The sequence below is a fragment of the Rhinichthys klamathensis genome, unplaced genomic scaffold (genome assembly GCF_029890125.1).
Source record: "Rhinichthys klamathensis goyatoka isolate OS25496 unplaced genomic scaffold, OSU_Roscu_1.1 h1tg000073l_1, whole genome shotgun sequence".
NCBI classification, from domain to species: Eukaryota; Metazoa; Chordata; class Actinopteri; order Cypriniformes; family Leuciscidae; genus Rhinichthys; species Rhinichthys klamathensis.
The window spans coordinates 374721-395879 of NW_026606616.1; the positions used below are offsets into that span (position 1 = coordinate 374721).

Sequence of the window (21159 nt, forward strand, 5' to 3'; positions counted from 1 at the left end):
TTTTATGAATGTCAATGTCCCACAGTGTTTTACCCATGTATTCAGAAGTGTCTTACTAGTATGTCGAGAATGCAAAATGTTATTCTTAGTGTCTAGAAGGAGCCACCTGGTTTCAGTTGCCTGACAGGGCTTGCCTAAGGCATTGTACTGTAAGACATTCTGAAAAACTGTTATCATCTAGTCACCCGTGAGGGCTGCAGGGACATTTTTCTGTAGTACGAAGGCAAAACCCACACCCTAATCCTAACCTTCAAACCTGCCTTTTATCTGTCAGTCTATTTAAATAGATAGAGGTGTGGAAAGGGGACCAGTGTCTATACAGTAGGTGTGTCCTCGGTTACTGTCACTTCAGACAATAGTGCTGGGAGCATATGCTACCAACAGCAAATAATGACCTGCAAGCCGTAATTTACATAACGTGTGTTTATTTGTGCTTTTGAATGGCGTATTATTTGCATAAATCGAGAAGTTCTAATAAAACTCTCTCTGTGTCACGTATCAAGAACAAAAAAAAAACATTTTTCTCCGACGACCTTGCCTTTGATGGCGTGTTGTGTTCATTGGTTCGTTGAAGGAATTAATTTAATTGCATTTTCAGCATACTTCACTGTTCTGCTGTTATTCTATCCATCGGGACTGGGTGTGGGCCTTGGGCGTTAGATATGTAGTCAGGGCTCGTTTGACTGGTAAATGAGGGCTGTTGCGCTGGAGGACAGGTTACGTTGCATTCAGACACCTGCAACGTACACTAGCTTTTCATGTTCCTGTGGTCCCGTCTTATATAAACATGAAACTCCAGTTTGTGTTGTGCACTAGTCACAACACTAGTGTTGTGCATAGGCATCATCTTATGAGTTGTTTTATTTCCTAATAGATATTTTACTATAGCTTTTTCTGAGTATTTTAGTTTATACTACTGTTCAACAGTTTGGTGTCAGTAAGATTTTTTTTTTATTCAGCAAGGAGGCATTTAAACAGATAAAAAGTGACAGTAAAGTCATTTATAATTTTCTAAAAGATTTATATTTCAAATAAATGCTGTTCTATTCAAAGAATCCTAAAAATTGTATCACAGTTTCCACTTTTTTCAACATTGATAATAATCAGAAATGTTTCCTGAGCACCATACTAGCATATTAAAATGATTTCTGAATTTTAAATTGAAGTAATATTGCACAATATTACTGTTTTCACTGTGTTTTTGATCATATAAATACAGCTTTAAAATATATTCTTATAGACCCTAAATTTTTAATGGTACAATGCTAGTGCTCAAGCTATTGTTCAAACCCCAGTATTTACCTTCCCTTTTCTGGGTACACTGACTCGGTTGGGGTTTTATGAGGTGAATTCTGGTGACAGTGCTCTTCATTAGAAGCAGGTGATAAGGATTACACAAAAGGTTATGTCAGTTTTAAGAGACTCTGTTGCATGCCAGTTGAAACGGGGCCGGCTTCGGTCTGTTTGATCACTGAAGGTCATTCAGTTGAGGTGAGTAGCACTGGCCAAAGTAAAGGGTAGTTGTGTAAGGTTGAGATTGAATGTCAGCTGGTTGTGGCAAGTTTGAGGTTATGCTAGGAATTCACCATAGCTAGTTTAAATTAAGAACACACTTCCTCTGCAGAGTACTCCGTGCCACGATAGTTTACTTGCTGTTAGTGATGTGTGTATCCTGGATACAACCAAAACACCTGCCATACAACACCCGTGAGCTACATGAAGTTCTTGACTTGGGGCTTTAAAACACGTCAGTCATTAGATGTGTGCTCATTTAATCTGTGAGCAAATATCACACCGCATATCCTTAGCATGATGGTATAACCTCTGTGTCCAGTTAATATAGTACTCTGCTGCCTACAACGTGCTGGATTGTTCACTGGTAACCGAAAGTAACTCACTCCCGCTAAACGTTTACTCTTTGAATTCTTGCACCCAGCAACAATACAAATCAACACCATTATAAGTTTGCTAAGAAGTATTTCCTACTAAAGAAAGGCGGTATTTGACTCTGGTCAAGCGTATCCACAGCAGACTGGGAGTGGCCTTGGATGGCAACATGTCCAGTGCATTATGGATGTTGAATTTTTACTTCCTGTTTGGCAAAAGGGAAGACAACTGGCTTTTTTCTTGTCAGGCTGATCTTTCTACTGGATAGGCAGCCAAGCCTTATTGAAAGCCCATTTTGCCAGCGATGAATTACCCCTTTAACTTTAACTCAAAGTTAACTTTGTTAACAAGAGTACTAAAATCATGATTTTTTTTCAAACTTTTTTTCATTTATTTTTATTTTTAAATTTAAAGTTAAAGGGATAGTTCACCCAAAAATGAAAATTAACCCATGATTTACTCACCCTGAAGCCATCCTAGGTGTGTATGACATTACAGACGAATACAATCGGAGTTATATTAAAAAATGTCCTGGCTCTTCCATGAGAGAGTGAATGGCTGTTTGACTTTGGAAGTCCATTAAAGCGCATATTCATGATTCGACACGGATCTGTGGGGGATTCGAAAGTGCTCGACACGGATCTGTGGGGGTTAATAAAGGTCTTCTGAAGTGAAGCGATGAGTTCATGTAAGAAAAATATCCATTTTTAAAACTTTACCGACTAAAATAACTAGCTTCCGGCAGATGGTCGTACGTATCGATTTATGCCGAAAGAGTAACCCTTGAACTTGACGCACAATTCAAAATTTCATTTTTGGATGAACTATCCCTTTAATTGACTATTATTCCAGGGCATGAAATCAACAACAATCTCATGGCAATTCGTAACTATTTAACTTTTTTAGCGAATCGGTGGCTAATTCTTATGAATTCAAACAATAATTCATACTTTTCATATGATCTGCTTTCATGTTTGTGGTGGAGTTAGGGCTGGACCTTCATGCTTACTTTTTTTCTAATAATCATATTTATTTGTTTGATTTACATCATACAAATTCATATGAAATGGCCGCTTGTAGTATAGATGCGTTTCCCCGTGAGATAGGGTTGAGATAATTGGGTTAATGTGGCTGAAACATCACATGAAGAGGTGATTTCAAGTTGGCAAGAGTGCTTCATAATGTACCTTATAAGGAAGAGATTAGACTCAATTAGACCTCATAAGGAAAAGATTGTTGAAGCTTATCATTTTATACATACAGTGTTTCTGTGCTTTTTATTGTACCAAGGAAGTCTTTAAGAGGGACTTGACCTTTTCATGATCCAATGTATTGTTCCCATTGACCACACATTTAATATAGTTAGTTAGTTAGTTAGTTAGTTAGTTAGTTAGTATGAAGAATGTTTCCCTGAGCTTCACAAAAATCAAAACAGTCATATCTTTCACTATGCAGATATTTCTCAGTTTCCGATAAAAACTGATGCTTAGATAGCAGCTCTTCGGAAGATAAAGCACCATGTTTTGCTTACAGCCACGAAGCAGGCAGAATAACATGCTGGAACATTAACGTTAGCTTAAATAGATCTGTATGAAACAGGTTTAAAAAAAATGTAAAGGATAAAAGTCTTGTATTGGTGGAAAAATCTGGCACATCTGGCTCATCATCTGCTTACCTTTTGTTGCATTGTTCATCTGCAGTGTGAGATAGATTGGAGATTTACCATTTGGGACATTTAGTAGGCTAATATGCAGTTGTGTAGTCCAAATGTTTTTGGTGAAATAACAAGTCTGGGATGTGAAAACGAAACATGATGTATTTTAAAAGTGTATTTTTCACTGTAAGATCGTACTGTGTGAATTCTTGAGGTAAGTGGTGCTTTTATTTACACTTGACCAGAGATGCTCATAGTGTTGCAGATGCAGTGTGGTGTAGTGAGTCAGATTTTCTGAATGCGTCAACTGAAGAATTCCCTCAAATGAAATTCTTATGTTGAATGACTCACAAACATCACGAATCGTCTTTGTGATTCTGAAAGCTTTTGGTTTGAGTCAAAGTCTGTTTTGTTACCCACCCAATTCATCTGTTTTCATTAAATGCATGATATAATTCATTTTGACCAAGTCTCACTGTAGTGTATACCATAGCTCTTCACAGCACATTTCAATGCAGATTGAAATAAAATGATGTTGTATATCTAGAGTGGGGATGCTAGAGGAAAGAAGAAATTCCCTACGGTGAGATTGTTGTTTTGTGAGCATTTATGAAAAATATTGCATTGTGAATGCTGTGAATTGGAGAGAAAATCTGAATTCATCTTTCTATTGAGCATGAGCGTATCGCCAGCTCAACATGTCCCACCTGTACTGACACCGCCTTTGTTTGCGTCCCTATTCAAATATTGAATAACCTGCACTCCAGCAGTCTTTGAATATCACTCACACTACCTCACAGTTGAAACAGGAAACGAAAAACAAAATATAGCAGCATTAAAAAGCTCTTCATTACTGCTTTTAAATCCAGTTTAAATGTTTGTATTATTAGTTTGTTGAAGTTTATTCTAAATACACCCCTCCCCTATTGTATTTCTTCCTCTTTTGTTTTTTTTGTTGTCTAATATATATGCCTTGTTTCTTATATCTTTATGCTGTTTTTATCTCGGCTGTAAATCACCTTGGTTTTAAAAGTGATTTATGATCAAACTTACTAAGACTAATTTGTAACTATTCTATTTGCGTGCAATCTTAAATTGTGGAACTGTTCATCGTGCTATCAGGACGTTTTTCTGGTGAATTTATGACATGACACCTGTTGCCTAACAACCCTATATCACCAGTGTTGGAATTTCACAATGACTTTCATGAGGGTCGACTTTATGTAGGCTATATATTTTTGAAGCCTATTTTATTCGCAGCGCTGAGGTTCCTTTCGCGCTACCAGACTATGTTGTCGCCTCAAGCTTGCCTAAAGCCTATATTTAACCGTCAACATGTTAAAGAAGTTGTTAAAAAAGACATGTTAAAAAGTTTTAAACAAAACAGTGAAGTCTGTAACAAATTGATAATTTGTGGCTTTTAGTCTGACACCTAATGGAAATCGCTCGAGAGGCGTAGTGTTGCTATAGTTACCTCCTCTACAAACGTGACTTTATTTCGGGTCAGCTAGTCACATAAGTTACGCTCTGGCTAATTTTAACGTAGCTAACATTTGTGGTTTTACTTAAACGTTGTTTTAAGACCTCGAGAGTGCTTATAGGTTTAAAGGAGCTATACGAAGCCTGATAAAATTTCGATATGTTTTATGATATTCTTAGTCTATCTCAAAACAAGGCTAAGAGCTTTCGGGTTAAACTGCTTGAATGTGTTTCTAATTAGATAAACAATCTGGTTCCCCTTTACACATGGTTTAAGCAATATCTGGGAAAAGACGCATAAGTGAAATGTTTTAGAATTAAAAAAAACTTTCCCTTAATCAGTAACAGCGGCGAATAGCCCATTTGGGAGGAGGAATCACATTTCAATGGCAGTCCGGGAGAAGAGTTTGTCCCGGAGCTCGAGCAGAATGAGCGCAGCTTCAAACACATGCGATGGGTTGGGCTAGTATTGAGGTAAAGCTTTCACTGCTTTCCCAGTGAGACGCCCCTTCGTTTTTCAGTCCCAAAACAAATGTATCCAAACGTGTGGCGCTGATACAGAGTTTGGGGAACTAAACTAAACCACAGAGGGTCAGGGAGCGCAACAGTTTTTTCCTCCGTGAACATGGCTGGCGCGGGTGACACTTCCACGGCAGCTCCGCCGTGTCTCGCTATATTCAGCCTGGATGTGATTTACGGACGCGGGAACTATATTCACGAGATGAGCTGCGGTGAAATCGGACCGCATTTGTACAGCCGCATGTGCTGCGCAGGTATGTGATGTACTGAGGCTCCGATTTTTGCCGAATGCATCAGGCAAATAGGAGGAGTTCGATCGAGGGGGGCGATAACTGTCTGTGTGGGTGGGTGCGCGCGCGCGCATGTGTTGTTTAGTTAAGGGGGAGGGGGGGGGTTAACCTGTTAACCTGTTTTGTGCCAATGTTATAAACGTATAGATGTTATAATGTTATAATAGCCTACTCAGTTTTGTTTTGGTGGTGGGGGGTTCGATGACGTGCTCACGGATGCTTGTTTACTGTGAAAACATTTTCATTATATAGGTTGACGTGACGGTTGGTAATGACAGGAGTGTCCTGCAGTCTATAACACTTACTAAAACAACTTTAAACATTTCCTTCTTGGATTTCCTTTTATGGCCGCCTAATAATTATTTATAGAATATACATGGAACCAGAATATAGGCCTACATGGAATATTACTGCATATGTGAGTGGTGAGCGGTCTATAATTGTGCAAGTAAAATTAATTTCCCACACCACATAGCTATTTAAAACATAACATACAGTTTAAAATATTCATGTTAATATATATACACATACATTTTAAATTAAAACCTTAGTGCTGAAAAAAGTAAATGTCAATTTATAATGGAGTGTATAATTAATTGATATATTATAAATGTAATCACTTTATGTAAATAACGATTTTTATTTATACAATTAAAAATGACAAAATGTACAAATTACAACTGTGTGTAGGCTATATACCTATAGGCTAATGAAGATATTTTAATTGTTTTGAAAGAAGTCTCTTATGCTCACCAAGGCTGCATTTATTTGATAAAAAATTCTGTAAAAATATTGTGTAGGCCTAGTAATATTATGTAGTAATATAATATAACGGTAATATTATTACAATTGAAAATAACTGCTTTTATTTGAATATATTTTAAAATGTAATATATTACTGTGATGGCAACACTGAATTTTCAGCATCGTTACAGTCTCCAGTGTCATGATCTTTCCTAAATCATTCTAATATGCTGATTTAAGATACATACCTTATTATTATCAATGTTGAAATCAGTTTTTGCTGCTTTTTTTGTAACCGTGATACACTAGCCTATCATTCAAAGCTTTAAGGAAGTTTTTTTAGAAACACCTAAATATTGTTGGTTTAACTTAAAAAAGTAAGTAACCTGGTTGCCTTCATTTTAAGTTCTTTGAAATAAAATTCAAAGTTAATACAATGAAGGAAATTGGTTTAATGAACAGAAACTCAATATTATGTTATCTGAACCACATAAATTGAGTTGATTTGACAAAAGAAAACATTTTGTGATAACAAATAATAAAATATTTTTTTACAGTGTACTTTTATTCAGCTAGGATGCCTTAAATTATGATATGATCATTTCTTATGATAACTGCAGCAAATCAGCATATTAGAATGATTTAAGAGGGGTCGTGTGACATACGATACAGCCTTGGTGAGCATGAAAAAAATTGTTCTTATTCTAAACATTTGACTAGTAGTGTATATATTTCTTTGTCTTTATGGGCTTGTTTCACTAACTATAAACATATGTGTATTGTAAGAGGAAAAATTGCATCTCAGCATCTCCTTCCTTTGGAAAAGTGTGCCTCACTGGACCAAAACCGCAATGACTCAAATATATTGGCGGGTTGTTCCTAAAAACTCACAGCTTCTGTATGTTTGGGTCTGTTGCCTCGGTAACCGGTCAGCTTTCATTTTCCACTGAAACTAAGTGACTGCCTGAAAAAAGTTTAGACATGGCTACCAGCTGTGAGGAACACCAGTGTACAAAGAGACATATGCTAAAATGATACATGCCTTATGGTGCTTGTCCTTACCTCATTAATTAAGTGATAAAGTGGTTTATTTGTCTTTGCTCTATCCAAGTGGAACAGTGGCCACTAGAGGGAGACATTTTATTAGGCGTCCCAAACCTTTCCTAAAGCATTTCTTTTCATGCTGTTCTAGCAACCAAAGCAATGCCATTTTGCTTTTTTCCCCTCAGTTTTATTTTTATTTTCTCCTCACCCTTCAAAGTTCGTCCAATAAAATGGTTTGTAAAATAATTTCCATCTAAATATAAGCTTGTTTCAGTAAGATTTCCAGACTCTATTTTTACATCATAAACCAGGGCCTTTTAGGTAAGTGTGAATGCTTGAGAGAATGTATGTAAAAGAAGGCTGACCAGAACATCTTTTGCTAGCATTCCAGCCTCGTTTATGAATGAACTAGCACGTTTTCACACGTCTGACTGGCTGTTGGAGGAGGGGTCGTTGGTGTGAACCTGTCTTTTAAGAGTAATTATTAGTCAATGTAAGGAGTAGCGGCATTATGTACCTGATGAAGGATGAGTTACTGCTTGAAGTGTGTGTTTAAAGGTTACGGAGCTCCCTCTGCCCCATCAGTCACAGCACATCTCTGCATTCTTCTTCAACAACAACAACGACAACAAAAAATGACCTTGAGCTGAGTTTTTGTTTTAGATTTTTTTTTTCTAAAATTATTTTATAAACAAATTGACAGTATTTAACTATTTAAGAACTAACAGAGTAATGTAATTTGAAATATGAACGGCTGTGCAAAGAAAAACAGTATGTACTTAAAAGTATATATTTTTAAATTATTAACTACAATTAGTAGCATTAGTTGATATGATCATTTATTTATTTTATATTTATTTAATACCTGTTCAATAATTATGATAAATGTGTAATTATTAAATTATTATTATTTAACTTATATTTTGTAAATTTGATTGTACAAAATAAAATTAAGTTGTGATCAAATATTTAAGAACTACATTACCACATGTTTATCAGTTGAAAAAACGCATCAGTTTGTTTTGTGCGTATCAGAGTTTTATTTACTCTTAAGTTTTCTTAGGATAGAAATGAATAGCGTAAGTAAACATTGTCCTGTCTGCCCTAAGGACACTTCAGAGAAAATCAAATTCCAAATTCCAATGTCTGCAGAATCTGGCACCCTCCGTAAAACTGTCAAATTTTCATGCACTTCTTCTCTTTACATCTCATCACACACATAAGCTGAAGGGGTTGCCCCGTGTTATCGGTATGTTTTTATAAAGGATTAAGTGTGTATCTGGTCTGTGTGTTTTGTTATGGTGCTCTCAAATAGTGCTGAACTTGTGATGCCTGGTACCTGTGAATACACGTTATATCTGTCTTACTCCTCCGAGGTATTATGTGACTTACATAAGGACTAAGGAATTAACCCGAGGACAAATTACTTTCAAAATGGCACTAACATTCTTTTATAAAATTTAGTCTGAGCATCTTCAAGATTGTTTGATTATTCTTTAAAGCAGATCACAATAGATAGTTACATTACATACAGGTTTTTTTTTACTGTTTATGTACAAGTTTCTTAAATGTTTACAAGTGATTCTGACACTAACTGATTTATAACTCCAGGCCATTTTTCCAAAATTCTTTTTTTTTATATAATTAACTAAAATACAATTTTAATCAATTACTCTTTTTTATATATTCATAACACTCATACAATTCTCACAAACCTTAAATATACAGTCATAATTTTGGTTAATTTCCATTGGAACAAAAAATAATGATAAACTGAGTCAGATTTCAGTAATTCGGTAAAAAGCTCTGACTACTCGGTGAGTTCATTCAGCGGATTCATCAGACAGATAACTTGGGAACTTTTTCTCTCAAGATTTGCACATAATTGATATCTGTGTGCAGATGTGCTATTTATAGTCTTTGCATTAATTTGGATTTCATATTTTAGCTCATCTCATTACATTTGTTGTGTTGCTGTAAACACAACACTGCTAGTGACTCTGGTTAGCGTTGTCTTCAGTCAAGGCAGATGGGTAATAGCTGCAGGTCTTCCAGCTCAAGCCTAAACAGGCCACGGCCCCGAGCTGCAATGCAAAGAATCCTCCATTCCTACCTGCGATCCGCCTGCCATCCTTTCCAACGTAGAGATTGTCTGTGAGGTTAATGTTCCAGTCACACCTGTGCACTCAGGAATATGACTCCTCTCACTCCTCCATATGCACATGCACACACTTCAAAGAAGTGACTTGCTTGTCATTTTTTGTGCTGCTGATAGTAGGGGTCCATTGTTCGGGGAAAGAGAGACTTTTTGAATCTTTGCATCGTCTGTTTGTATTCACACACATGCTCGTTTCAAATGCTGCCTTTAGGAGATGCCTTTATTGCAACCACACATGCACAGGGGTTCTCTTGTGTTCAGCCGCATTTTTGCCTGTCTAGGATGACTTTGGCAGGACTGCATGAAATAATGTCTTTGTTTTGACTATCTACATCAACCAAAGAGCATCAGCGACTCCTGACACTGAAGATCTGAACCTCCTACTTGAGACTACAAGAGCCTTTCTGTGCGACTCCTGAAATTAGTCACATTTTCCCCTATGAGTGGGATTTCCCGGTTGGTGGAACACCAACCCCCTTCTCCCCATCCCAAACAGATGGAATACCCAGATGGAAACAGACCCTCGCCTTGATTTTTCCCTTGGTACATTACATGGCGACTTATTTCCATTGCTTGCTACTGAAGTAGCTTGTACAGTAAAATAACTTGCTTATACCAAGTTTATGTCCTAACCAGTCGCGACCATGTCAAAGTCAAAGCTTGGATACCACTCCGCCCACAGTGACATCTGATTAGTCCAAAATTCTGTATATTAAACATCAAATATGTTCTGATTGGCTTTTAATTTACAGACAATTTACTGTGTTCAGGCTTTTCACTGGTCACATTCCCAGGGCAGCTGCTTCTCTTGTGTTTGCAGATGTGAGCTGCGGTAACTGTTAACTGTTTTAAGTCTGTGAGAAATGTGCGGCTTTTGTGCTTCTGAGCTGCAGTTTACGTATAGTATTTAAAAAAGAACGATGAATCATATTCTCTGCTGTGTTTTTCATTTTTCTCTAACTTTTTGCTGTTTGTCATGTCATTTCCTCAGCTGTACACCATCAACATGTGGTCAGCCACAATGTTTTTTGTGTGTGCGTGTTCACACTTTTTTCAACCACAAAATTAGAGACCCCCATTCAAAAAAGAGGACGGCTTTTGTATTTATAGCCTAAAGACAGGTATTTAGCTAGAAGTGTGGAAAAAGAAAGCCGAGGGAGAGAGAGAAACAGAACTGGAGGGGAAGAAAAGTGAGAAAAGGGAGGGCGAATCGAGCAGGCTTGGAACACACCCACTCGACTGCATGGGTCTTCTCTTTCGCTTTTTGAAACGCCAGACTGGGTGAAAAGAAACAGTTCAGGTGGTTTAAACAGATCGGTAGAAAGTGTGAAACTGTGGCTTTACTGAAAGAACTGAAGTGCAGGAATGGCTGTATATCAAGGGTACAGAACGTACTCCACTGACAGCGTCGGCAGTGATGTGGTCTTCTCAGAGGAAAGCCCTTACCAGGGGATGCTCAGGGCCATGGATGAAAGAAAAGGTACAGCGGAAATTCTTCGTTTGATTCTTCATTCTTCCATGCTAGCTATGAGACACTAAATCTATCTAATTTTGATATCCTATTTAATCTTTGCTTGGTAAGTTCTGCAGTATAATGTTAACATCTGCAGTCGTAATATGTCAAGGACCATTGGCACACATTTGAGGTTCCTTGAGCTATTTTAACATTATGCGATCAAGTTATAATTCTGCATCATAATTGGCTCTCCATGGACAGGTGAAAAGTACTTGTAATCTTTCCAACTAATGATAAGATGGGAAAGATGTCAAATGGATGTTTTGGGGCTCCAAAAGGAGGGGCCATTGCAAAGGCGTATCCCAAATCTGGGTTGTGGTCCCGTGTGCACACAATTGGCATGTTTTGGTACAGCACAGCTCAAACGTTGTATATGTTATTGATTTATTTCTGACTATAATTTACACTGACTTATTACTTCATACGGTAAAACTCTATTCCCTCAAGCTATGCTTTCAGTTTTACGAGTGTCAAATTCAAGCTGCTGTGCAGAGGAATGCGTCTTCCCTCAGATCTTGTGTTTCTCCTTGTCAGACCATGAAAGCTTGAAAACCTAAACTTAACTAGGCTTTTATGTCGAATGTGCATGTAAGGCGTTACCTTTCAATAGTTACCTTTCAATGAGGCTCTACATGTCTGTTGAAGTTTTGCTTGGAATTTTAAAGTGCCACCCTGATCTGGCCTTTGACCTTTGCAACCATTCACACATGTCTTAGAGCTGTTCTCAGACCAGCTCACTGATGGAAATGATCACTTAGACTTACTCAAAACTGCAGTAAAACGCACCACCTGTGTCGTCTTTTCATGTCTCCACATGCTTCTGAATGTTTTGTGGTTATCAAAATGTTTGCATTTTATGCAGTGTAATATGTAAAAATGTAACTAGGTTACTCAGTTGTGGTTGACTAGATAGATATTTATTGTTTCATAAAGGACTTAATACAATGAGTCATTATCCTTTCAAAGGAATTGGTTTTCGTGATAGCACGAGTTTTGAGAAACAGGAAGTGATATAGTGATGCCAACTGGCGTTGTCACCATGGCAACAGAATGACAGAACAACAACATGCATCCAATGCCCTGCAGCTGTTTTGATATAGCTAGTTGTCCTGCATTATGTTATCTTGCAGTGTTTTGATGATAAACAGAACTTTGGAGGCTGATCACAAGAATTTCAGTCACGCTTGCTGGTCATCAGAAACATCATCAGTCTTAGTGCTTTATCTGTGCTTCCTGTGTTCTTCTCCAAATGTCCTTCAACTACAGCTCCACTTGCATTGTCCTGTTTTCTCTTATTGCTTTCATGCTAGCTCAAGTGTAACATCAGATAGTCAGAAAGAAACCTGAAAGTGGCATTTATACTGGTTTTATCGAATCGCTCTCTTATCATAACGCATTTTCACTAGATCATTGTGAAACCCATTAGATTACTTCTGGAACATCTCATTCCTTTAGCACAACTTGAAGCAAGTTTCCAAATAAATGTTTAATGACATTGATGATGGTAATTCAAGATGAAGGTAAACACGGAACATTTGAAAGCTTCTAAACAAATTGAGGAGGAAATAAAATAGTAAAACAGTGCTGGTAAAACCTTATTTGAGGTCAGTCATGGGTTTCTCAGAAGCATCTTATTCCCGGTTCACATTATACGATTTTAGGCTGTCCCAAACAAAAGATGACCAATCGTGGCAATTTCTGTGGTCGTGGCTCCTAAACGGTGGCCATACGTCGGACAGTGAGAGAGGTTCAAAGACATTGTCATGGTCTTGTGACCAGAGATATCCTGTGATATTTTTCTGACAGTATCAGAAATTTAGCATGATGACCTAAGTCTACTGACTAGCCAATAAAAATGCAACATGAAATGGCGTATTGATCAACGTGAATGGCACTAAAACTTAAAACTATCTCAAGCTCCATTTGCAAAATTGGCATGCCGAGTTGGCCTCTTTAGTCTATATTCTCCTCTTTCGCCTGCTCTTCTTTTTTCAGTGCACATAAAACACCACAGTTGTGAAAGTGTGATTCATCTTGCGCTTGCTGATGATGTTTTTTTTCTATACTAACTTACGTCATAGCCTACGATGCATGTCGTACCCAAGTTTATTAGATCCATGTAATACAATGTGATTTGTAATGATCTTATATGATTGCTAGAATCGCACAGACTGTAGCAGGCATAAGTTCCAGACAATTATATTATTTTTTTTAATTATTTATTTTGCTAGCTAGTAGTGAATCACTAATCACTAAGACCTGCAAATGTCTGAACTCAAGTGAAGAAAATAAAACAAAGAACTGAAAAACTTTTAAATTAAGTCAGTCAGCTGCAATTTAAAGAGCTAAAAATCATTCAACCCGTTCACTTTCACCAGTGCAATTTTTGAAGTGCTCAAACAAGCAAATGTAGACCGCTAATTTACACTGTGGTATCTTTAAGATATGCATGTTCATAACGTGGGCCCACCCAATCACAGTGCACAATTTTGGCTGATTAAATAGGCTACCACTGAGAACACTGCGATTTGGCATTGAATTCTGCTTCATAACATACACTGCTATTCAAAAGCTTGGGGTATGATTACAATTCAAAATAACTTTTTTCTACTTTAATATATTTTAAAGGGTAATTTATGTGACGGCAATGCTGAATTTTCACCATCTTTACTCCAAGTCTTCAGTGTCACATGATCCTTCATAAATCATTCTAATATGCTGATTAGGTGTTCAAACTGTGATACTTTTTTTTCAGGATTCTTTGATGGATATATTTGTAATAGAAATCTTTTGTAACATCACAAATGTCTTTGCTGTCACTTTTGATTAAATTTACAGTGTAAATTTGAATTCAGTGTCTTTGCTGAATTAAATATTTAATTTCTATCAAAAAAAAATATTATTGACCCCAAACTTTTAAATGGTAGTGCATTTATAAAATGTAAAAGTATATGAAAAAACTATAACGACATATCACATGCAAATATTATGAAAAACGAATTATAATTCCTCTAAGCCTTTGCTTCTCTAAAATCCTCTCAATGTGAAACCACATAGAGCACTATTATCTGAGAATAAAGAGAACTACTCATAAATTCCGAAGTTTTCATTAGTATGCTATAACATTCAGTGGTTTTCAGTGTTCCTCTCTGATTTGACTGAAATTTTGTACTTTTTGTGTCTTGCAGATGAACGAGATCGAGTACAGAAAAAGACCTTCACAAAATGGGTGAACAAGCATCTGATGAAGGTATTACCATCCAGATAACAAATTCAAACAATCGCAAACAATTCTAAGTTTACAGCCGTATACAATTACTCAAGGTGCTTGAGAATCATACGGTCACAGAGATTCAATTGAATCGTATTGTGAATCATATGCAATGTACATGTTCCTTTTGCTCAATGGCTTGATTCTACACTCTTAAAAATAAAGGTTCTTTATTAGCGTTTCCTGTTCCATGAAGAAGCTTTAACATCCATGGAACAAAAGGTTCTTTATAGTGGAACAATGTTTCTTTAGATTTTTTTAAATGTTCTTCACACTAAGAAAAAAAAAGGTTATTTTAAGAACTGTTCACTGACCGGTTCTTTGGGGAACCACATATGATTCTTCCATGAAGCATTTTTTTAAATTTAGCTTGTTGATTTATTAATTGGATTTCAGGTCATTAACACATTGTTAGAGAGTTTAATTTTTTAAATATACACTTCGTATTAGTAATGTAGCTCAAAGTCTAGTTTGACCAATGGCCACTTTATCAATTCATAATTTGAAGGAATATCTCAAGGACTCAAGTTGACAACTACAAATAATTAGTGACAGCTGCTTGATTGGGAACTATTAGCACATGCTAAAACGACACAGAAAACATTGTTATTTGTCTGTCATTACATGGAAAATAACAGGGTATGACGAAGTGCAAGAGTGAAAATGATAGGAGCGTGTGTGAGAGAGAATTGAGAGAAAAGCCATCAGTTCAGCGGGAGATACAGTTTTTGTTTGTCTAAGCTGTATGTGAAAACATATGGCGAATGTACTGTACTTATGTGCCACCGCTGCGGAGATCATGGTGGTTAAATAATCATCCTGTATACACCCAGTACACTGCACTGCTGAAGGGTGCTGTTTATTTATTTATGAGTGTTTGAGGATGAGTCATCAACATCTGGTCTCATTTTATATCCCCCAAGAAACAGATCGTTTTCTTGGTACCACTTGTATTTCATCCGACAGTCTGGCCCACAGGCGCCCCCTGCCCTGGCTGCTGCCACGAGCAGTTGCGCCAATTTGGAACAACTGTTTTACCCCTAGAACAAACAGAGAAAGCTAAACGAGTGATGCTTCATTGTACTGTACAGTGACAATTAGATCAACAATTGTCAAACAAAACACTATACCTTATATCTGTAATTTGATTTAAACAACAAGTAAAATAAATGAAACAATAATAATAAATGATAAAAAAATAAATCATTTAATTATTAAAATAAAATAGGTAAGCACTTTTCATTTTGACTGAAGCCGTGTTATTTTTTTTAATCGTGCTAGACTGATTTTTCTTCCTCCGAGGAGGAGGCGTAGGGTTTATTTGGTGGTCTGCAGTTCAGATCCAGTGACTCAGAGGCTTTGCTGTGGGTTGTTCGTGTGCCGTTTGGGATGGAAACCCTGGACAGCAGCAAAGCCTTTCTGTCTCTCATTTCAATCTGGGCACAGAGAACGCCAACCTTAAAGATTAAAAAGGTTTATTTAGAATGAAATGCCAAAATGATGGTTTCAGCAGATGTGTTAGTGATGTTTCATTGCTGTTTCAGGCTTAATAATATGCTTGGAATTACATTCAAAAGACAATTAAATATAGATGTTATGTCACATACATTATGTGCAGTGCTCTATCATATTTGATTTGTTGCTTCATAATTGAATATTAAATCTAAACAAATATATTGTTTCAGTCATCATTTTATACATTTAAATGTCCATTAAAAGATTCAAATCAATTTAAATGTTATATTCACCCCATCATACAATACTCTATTACAGTGTCATCTGCTCATTTCACTGTTATATCTGTTTGTCTCTCACTGTCTATCTTACAGTACTCATTGTATTTCCCATCTGTTCCAACCTTGCTCTTTTTTATCTTTCCATTTTCCATCCTTTCCTCCATGTGTCTATGTCAGCACTGGAAGGCAGAGGTAGGTGGTGTCTGTGATCACACCTTTGCAGAGTGACTTCTGTTATGTCCTGCATGGGTTACACATGCACCGTAGTTTCCTACATCTGAACCTAGAGCTAACACACACCCTCCCTGCCTTCCTTGCATGAAATGCAGTTTTCTAACACTTAAGATGTCCCCCCCTTGTGTATTCTGTCTCCTTTAGTACTTTCTGTGTTTACTGCTTCAGCCTCCAGATATTGTCCTTTGTCAAAGAGTAAATCCAGTTTCATTAGATACAGTGGCCCACAAATGTATGAATTTTGTAGTACAGAACCATCTAACTTCACTTTCCTGAGCCATTTTTGTAAATATTAAAATCCCAAGGTTATTTTTAATGGATGTCTGGTGTCATTGAAAACTGAGTCACATATGGAATGCTCTGTCTCAACAGTTTTTTTTTTTTTTGTGAGAAAGGTCAATTTAAATTACCTTTACCCATATTTTCCTCAGAGACTGGAAACATCATGATATTTGCGGTGTGTGTATGTTTTGTTTGTAGTCTTAATGCTTACAAAAATGCGTACATTTTTAAATTAACTTAAAACTTTCTTTTAGAAAGAAATATGGAATGATAATAAAACAATAGGTAATGTATAGTCAGATGGTAATCATCAAAAAATAAACTTACCTATCAAGTCATTTAGAAGTTGACATATTGTACAATTATTTTAAATACAATACCATTCAAAAGTTTTATGTTGGTAAGAATTTGTAATGTTTTTTGAAATAATTGTCTGGTTTTTGTGATCACTATTTTTCAATAATATTTTAGTGCTGCTTATATTTCTTTAATATTTTTTTCAGTATTTTTAGATTAATAGAAAGTTCAAAACAACAGCTTTTATTTAAAATGGAAATATTTTGTGACATTATTAATTTCTTTACTGTCACTTTTGATTAAAAAAAAGTAAAAAAAAAAAAAAGGTTACTGGCCCCAAATATTTGACTTCCCGGTGCTATACAGTCAATCAATTATAATAATCAAGCATTCCTGAGTTATTAGCATAATATTGTCTTATTCATACAGTCTTCCACTTCTCACAATTTCCATAATTTGTTATGATTTCCTGTTTTTTTTGTCAGGCCCAGCGACACATCACAGACCTGTACGAGGATCTCAGAGATGGACACAACCTCATCTCACTGCTGGAGGTGCTGTCTGGAGAGACACTGGTAAGTTAATGCTGATGTGGGATCACATTGTCCCTCCACAACCCTATTCAAAACCTAGTTCCAAACATCAGTCTGGCAAGGCTAACTCTCACTACCTGGATCTCTTCCTTTAACATAAGCCCCTCCTCTACCTGTGTCATCTTGCTTTATAGACCCTATAGTTTGTGTTTAAGTGAAGTTACCCTTCAAATCTGCATCTGATTGGATAGTCCTATAGTTTTAACACCCTCAATGTCGTGTCCCTCAGATTTGTTTTGCATGCATCAATGGTTGACATCTGGCATTCAAATCTGTATGACCAGTGGGCGTAACCATGCATACAGAAATGTGTTGGTAGGAATGAATGCTTCCTCACATCTCCCCTTCCTGATGAGCACTTCTACTGTGACTGTGTCTTTTTTGCATTGCGTCTCACTCCTTTAACACATTAACAATCTGACATTTTCTGCCTCAGTTTCAACTCTGCACCGGTTTGACCCCCTTGACCATTCCTTTTTCAACTTCCTGTTTGCTCACCTCTGCCCTGACCTTGACCCCTTTGCCTTTGCCTCCTCTCTTGCGATGCTCTTGCTGTGGTAGCCGAGGGAGCGAGACGTTGTCAGGAATTCGCGGTTGGTGAGTTGGGTCTGAAAATTTCCGGCTCGCCTCCCCGGAAAGGGGTGTGGCATGTGTCACTGCCAGGGGAAATGTGTTGTGCATGATGTCACTTCCTTTATCATGTCACCTGTTGACAGTGCTGTCCTCCCCCCATGTTCGAGAAAGTATTCAGTTAAAAAGTCAAATAAATCACGCTACTATTTGTATAGAGTGCAACAGTGCCCGCCCCCTTTTTCAGCGGTGCTGGTTCCGGAAGTATTTTATTTTTTTCATTCATTTTTCCCATAGGGATTTTTAAATAGTCTTTGTTAAAGAGTTATAAGCCATGAACCAAGCCAATCAGCTACAAAGAAAATTGGTGTATCGGCTGATTGGTGTAATTTTCTTGGGAAATATAGTTTTTCACCAGGAATACAACTGTTAAACACAATAATTTAAAAAAATAATCTGAAATAATGCGGGCTGGCGGTTTCAGCAGAAGCAAATGTCATGGATTAAAAACCTCGTAGCTCACAGTAGGTCTGTCTTTAAAGGTTTATACGTTATCGTTTAAAATATTTTTTTTTTACTTCCGGAACCCAACTGTTGCACTCTATAGGACTTAAAAAGTCAGGGTGGTTATTCAGTGTTTTTCGGTTCTTGTTTTTGTGATGGAATGTTCTGGAATGCATCGCATTCACTTTCAGGGAACCATTAACTACAGGGTTTCAGGAATCTAAATTCGTTTTAGTTATGCATCGATTCATGTCTTTTCATGTTTGCAGAAAACCTTAGTGACATCATGCACTGCAAGCCAATAAGAGCCTGGCTCATGGGACAGCTTAGCTTTTGATTGGCTATTTCTTGTGATGACTGATTGACAAGTGTCATTGCATGTTCTTATTGTATGCTGGTGCATTTTGTCCACATTTTGGCATAGTGGGTGTATTTGCATTCCGGTTTATAGATTCATCATAGATAATAAAGCTGGAATATCTCTGGTCCTTGGCTTACAGAATAATAAGGTTATGATCTAGTATAATGCAGTTGTCTTTAAAATATTAGAGTGTCGTTTCTGCGTTTTTTTAAAATATAACGCATTGTTTATTTCATGAAATGTGTAAGATATTAGAAAGAAATTGTGAATTTGTCTAGTTATGGTTTACTTTATCTTAGGGATGCACAAATATGAATCGAACATAATTAAAAAATAATTTTGTAAACTGTATAGGTTATATAGTTTCCAGTATATATAAGAAATATTGGACTATTTTCCTTTTTAAATAGTCTTTTTCTATGCAATTCAGAAGTGCAAAGCAGTTATCCAGTGTTACTGTTCAATAAAATGTTTGGAGGACCTTCTGGTCTCATTTAGCATATTTTTGTGTTTGAAACTGGCAAGACATTATTATAATATTCCTATATCTTTGCTGGTGCATCCCTACACTAGTTATTCTTATGTTTATTTAATGTATTTTTTTTTTTAATCATTCATTTCAGTACATCTATAATCTAGGTCTTCTCATAACCGCATCTAAATCTTTGAGAACTCATCTTCCTTTCTTAATCTCTCGTTTTATTTGTTTTCCAGCCCAGAGAGAAGGGTCGCATGCGCTTTCACAAACTACAGAATGTACAGATCGCACTGGACTTCCTCAAACATAGACAGGTACAGTGAACCTAACACTTTATAAGCCATTATTTTATATATTTATCTTTGGTTTTACCATCTGGGATCAGGGATATAATACATATAAAGCTAGATTTTATTGGCCAGAAGTTATGATAACTTTTTATTAAAAACATTCACTAACATTCTCATTACAGATGATGAGTTTATTTTTTAATTTCCTCCTGCAGTACCTTTACAGACCCACAGAGGGCTGTGGACTCCTATGGCCTGGCCTTATACAATTTCACTTTTTAACACCGATCTCATTGTTTGACAGGTGAAACTGGTAAACATAAGAAACGACGACATTGCAGATGGAAATCCAAAACTGACCCTCGGGCTAATATGGACCATCATTCTTCACTTCCAGGTCTGGTGTAGCACTGGTTGTGCTCTACTTACACATAGCAGACACACTCTTATTCGTTTTTATATGCTGTCTTTAGGTTTGCTTCACAGGTTTTCATTTCCCCTTTAACTGTTTCTAAATGTTTTAGACTCTCAACTTACTGTTACTATTGCTGTAACAACAGACATCTGTGCAGACTCGTGACAGGGTTTAATGAATCATCTGGCAACAGTGATATAGAGATCACTTTTCATTAATGTACCAAATATAAAAGCAAAGTGTTGGTTGTATTTTCAGACGTGATCTCATGTTAAGTTGTGCATGAACTTGATTTTTTCTTTTTTTAATATAAGAAAAAAGCCAGACAAAACAATAAAGAGAACCAACAGGAGTTTTGTACCATGTACATATGGTTGGTTTTCTAGGCCAATGCACTGTTGTCTTTGGATTGCTGTTCAAAGTTTTCTCTCATTATGAGGAGACTGGAGCGCATTTGTTATGCTTGTTTTCTGGGAAATAAAAACTCAAGCGTCCGTCTTTGATGTCACAGTAAGCCTGTGGGGGATTATGGGAGGGGACGGTGTCCATTTCGGTTGGTGACTCACACGTTCCCTTAAGGAAGGGGAAGCAGGCACGCTGGCATGGTGGTTTGGTGACTCATGAGACCAACCGTTATGTTTTTGGTTGTGGGAATGCATCTTAATTGTGTTCTTTTCCTTCCATTTTTTAAATGCATTTGTCATTTCACAAAAGCTTATTGTATAGAACTTTTTGAATGGGTCACATTTTTTGTTATTTTCTGCAAGTTATAAGTTGAGTTGTTTATCTGGTCAGACATACCTAGAGTAAAGGTTATATATAATACAATAAACACAC

General features: G+C 36.7%; 1 protein-coding gene across 1 annotated transcript in view; it reads left to right on the forward strand.

The window, feature by feature from the left end:
• The window catches only part of LOC130085113 (epiplakin-like), a 144765-nt gene that overhangs the window by 61518 nt on the left and 62088 nt on the right, over window positions 1-21159 (forward strand). Inside the window, exons 5-8 of the mRNA XM_056250686.1 lie at window positions 14480-14541; window positions 17597-17686; window positions 19854-19931; window positions 20212-20304. Of these exons, the coding sequence (XP_056106661.1) occupies window positions 14480-14541; window positions 17597-17686; window positions 19854-19931; window positions 20212-20304 (323 nt within the window). The remainder of the gene's footprint in view (window positions 1-14479; window positions 14542-17596; window positions 17687-19853; window positions 19932-20211; window positions 20305-21159) is intronic.